General features: G+C 49.3%; 1 protein-coding gene across 1 annotated transcript; it reads left to right on the forward strand.

The window, feature by feature from the left end:
• Window positions 1-287: 287 nt before the first annotated feature.
• LOC146761520 (inositol 1,4,5-trisphosphate receptor-interacting protein-like 1) lies at window positions 288-2,395 on the forward strand. The gene has a single exon (XM_085542612.1). It carries the CDS (start codon window positions 288-290, stop codon window positions 1,653-1,655), a length of 1,368 nt encoding a protein of 455 aa, XP_085398738.1. The 3' UTR covers window positions 1,656-2,395.
• The last annotated feature ends 1,023 nt before the right edge of the window (window positions 2,396-3,418 follow it).

Below are 3,418 nucleotides of genomic sequence, written 5' to 3' on the forward strand. Positions count from 1 at the left end.
CCAGCCGTGCTCGAGCTCCCACCCAGCCCCACTGACCTCCCCTCTCTCATCTCTTCCAGATCATGGCTTTGGCGTTTTTCTTCGCCTTGTTGGCGCAGAGAGTGGCTTTCGTTGGTGATGAGTTGGACGTGGAAACGCTGGAACGCATGCGTGAGCGTGAGGTGTTTCTGCAAGAGCAGATGACACTTCAGTGGCAGCACGTAGAGAACCTGGGGCAGAGCTGGATAGGCATTCGAGCCTTGTCCTCTGTGTTGCCTTACCGGAAGGTCTGCAGCCTTCTTGAACGCATGCGTGAGGTGTTTCTGCGAAAGCGGATGGAAAAGCTTCCGCTTCCGCTTCCGCAATTAGAAGAGAGCAACCTGAAGAAGAGCGGGGTGGATATTCAAGCCTTGCTCTTCTCTGTGTTGCCTTACTGGAAGGTTTGCAGTGTTCTTTGCATTCTCTTCCTTTTTCTCTGGTTCATGTGGAAGATCTATAAAAAGTTCCAGAGAAGAGAAGACATCAGTGATGAGGAGAGCTCCATCAGTAAGCAGGAGCAGCAGGAGGAGCAACAGGCTGATGCGCTCTGGCCAGACCAAATTCATCGAGACAACTGTGAGCAGATACTCCTCCTATTTGGTCGCCTCATCAACTTATGCCAGTATCTGGTGTCAGATACTTTCTTTCCGGTGCCAGAGCGCCCCATCGGGGTGGGCAGTGCCTATGAAGGCTGGTGTCCCCCTGAGAAGGAACCCATCTTCTGCCTGCTTGTGCCCCTGTCGGCCCCCCGTGGGCACGTTTTCCACCTTGATCTGGGAGCCGCAGGGGAGCTGCCAGCAAGGAACTCCCGCATCCACGTAGATCTGGAATGCACGTGCGGGAGGGAGCCGGAGATGGGTATGCGGTGCTTCCTCCACACCTCCAAGGAAGAGCTGGGAAATCAGCACCCCAGCCTACTACGTGACTTCTGCGAGGACGCCTACCTAGATGTGGAGAAGACTGTCCAATGGTTCCAGGTGCTGATCACACGTGCCTGGAAATACATGCCTGAGGCAGAGACGTGCAGCATGAATGTGATGCCGTCCGGGCGCTCCTGCAGGATTCATCTGACAGACATCCACAAAACAGCCTGCGTTGTTGAGATTGTGTTTGGCGTCCAGCAAGAAAATACGGACATCTTTCTGAGCAGCCAGGAGACAGAGGCTGCTTTTACCCCCAGCACAACCTGGCCACAGAGTTGTGCGGTGGCTGAGGCAAAGTTTTTCCAGCACATAGCCACCCGTGACCAGTGGAACACTTTCAACCTCATATATGTGCAAGTGGGTGCCCACATCCTGGCGGGACAGACTTTTTCTCCCTACCAGCTGAGGACAGTGCTCATGCACCTCCTGACTGCCATCCCTTTGAAAAGCTGGCATGGGAGCTATTTCCTGCAGCGGATGGATGACATCTTGCGCTACCTGTGCTGCTGTGTGGAGGAGAAATGCCTGAACCATTTCCTCATAGGAAATGAGGATGTGCCTGCGGAGATCATCTTGCCGCAGGAATTCCGAGCGTCCCGACCGCTCAACCTCCTCCAGCACCTGGTGCAAGATCCAGACAGTTATGAGCAGGCACTGCAGGAGTTGTGGGAGCTGCAAGATCAGCTCACAGGCCTGCTGTTCTATTGGAAATGAGAGACGCCCACTTGTCCTACAGACGAGCACTCTGGACGTGGAGAAGACACCACTCAGCAGGCAGTCGGAATTGCTCCCAAATGTTTTCTCCACAACAAACCAACAGTGCGGTAGCCAGAGTGCCGAACTGAATATGCACAAGGGAGCAGCTGGTGTGAGACTACACTGTCCTTCCTTCACCACCCTGAGGACCACCTGGGGAGAGAGAAGATGCTCAGCCTCCTATACCAACTCTCCAGGATATGGAGAAAACTGCAACCTGGTTCCAGGAACTGGTGAGAGAAGCCTGGGTAGCTATGCCTCAACTGTCAACAGTGCAGCGCGAATTGAGGCCCTCCGTCTGCTTCTGCAAGCTCCGGCTGACAACCACCTCTTGCAGAGTCCTCTGGATTGAGCTCAGGCTCAGGGTACAGTAAGAGGACTTGGACACATTCCTGTCCTTTGAGTAGGCAGGGGCTGTTGATAGCAGAAGCACGAGGAGGCCGCAGAGATGCGATGCAGCAGAGACTTCTTTGGGAAACAGCCGCTACCGCAGGCTACATCTGATGGATTTCAAAAGAAGCTGCTTACTTAAGGCAGCGTTTGGAGTACAGCAAGACCATGAAGACATCTATCCGAGCAGCCAGGAGACAGAGACAGCTAGACCCATATCCTGGTAGCCACCGGCATTTCTACATATGCCTTTTAGATGCCGGGACCACATGGAGTGAAGAATCATCATCTTTGTCCACACTGAAAATATAGTTAAATACTTAAATGTAGTTAATGTAGATCAGAAAACGCATATTATTAAAACATATACATCGATGTTTCATCGATATATATGTTTTAATTCAAAATTAATAAAAAATTATAAAATTTATAAAAATTTTTAAAAATTATAAAAAATTATAAAAATTAATAAAAATTAAAAAACAAACAAAACTAGTGGTGTATGTGCCCTTCTTTTGGTGAAACTAATGCATCAGCTTTGGAACACCGGTGGATGGCAAGCTGAGACTAACAATTGCAGAAGCTAGCTTTAAGCTTGACTGTGTTCATTAGACGTTATTTTGGGGCTTTGTAACTTGGGTTCATGGTGAAGGCATGGCCAGGACCCCCTTTTCTGCAGAGCTGGCACTGACATCGGCAAGGAAAAAAAGTAACACAAATACATTAATCTGACTTAAGGCAGGGTAAACCCATGTCATTGCAGCTGACTTTCCTCCCATTCATCCAAAATTCTGTAGCAGCTAAGCAAATCCAAAGCAACTAAAAACCGCCAGCTAGGCCAAAGACAGTAAATGTTCCCATGCTTTTAACTGGAGAGAGAAGTAAAAAGTGTTGATCTGTAAGCCAAAGTAACACTCCTGTCTTCCTTCTCTATACAGTCCTTCACATGTGCCACCATTCTGTTGTAGCATAATGAAGGAAGTAATCCAGAAAGTGACATAGGTTCCTGTTAACCACGCTATTTCTTGATTCCAAGAATCATTTAACAGCCATTAAGAGGGAAGAAATTTTGGTTTTCAGATTTTATGTAAGACCACCATACAATTCTTGTCAGCAATATACATCACAGAATCACAGAATTGTAGGGGTTGGAAGGGACCTCTAGAGATCATCGAGTCCAACCCCCCTGCCAAAGCAGGCTCCCTACACCACGTCGCACAGGTAGGCGTCCATGTGGGTCTTGAATATCTCCAGAGAAGGAGACTCCACCACTTCCCTGGGCAGCCTGTTCCAGTGCTCCATCACCCTCACTGTAAAGAAGTTCTTCTGCA

The sequence above is a fragment of the Coturnix japonica genome, chromosome 3, assembly GCF_054131305.1.
Source record: "Coturnix japonica strain WE chromosome 3, WE-NBRP24, whole genome shotgun sequence".
NCBI lineage: Eukaryota > Metazoa > Chordata > Aves > Galliformes > Phasianidae > Coturnix > Coturnix japonica.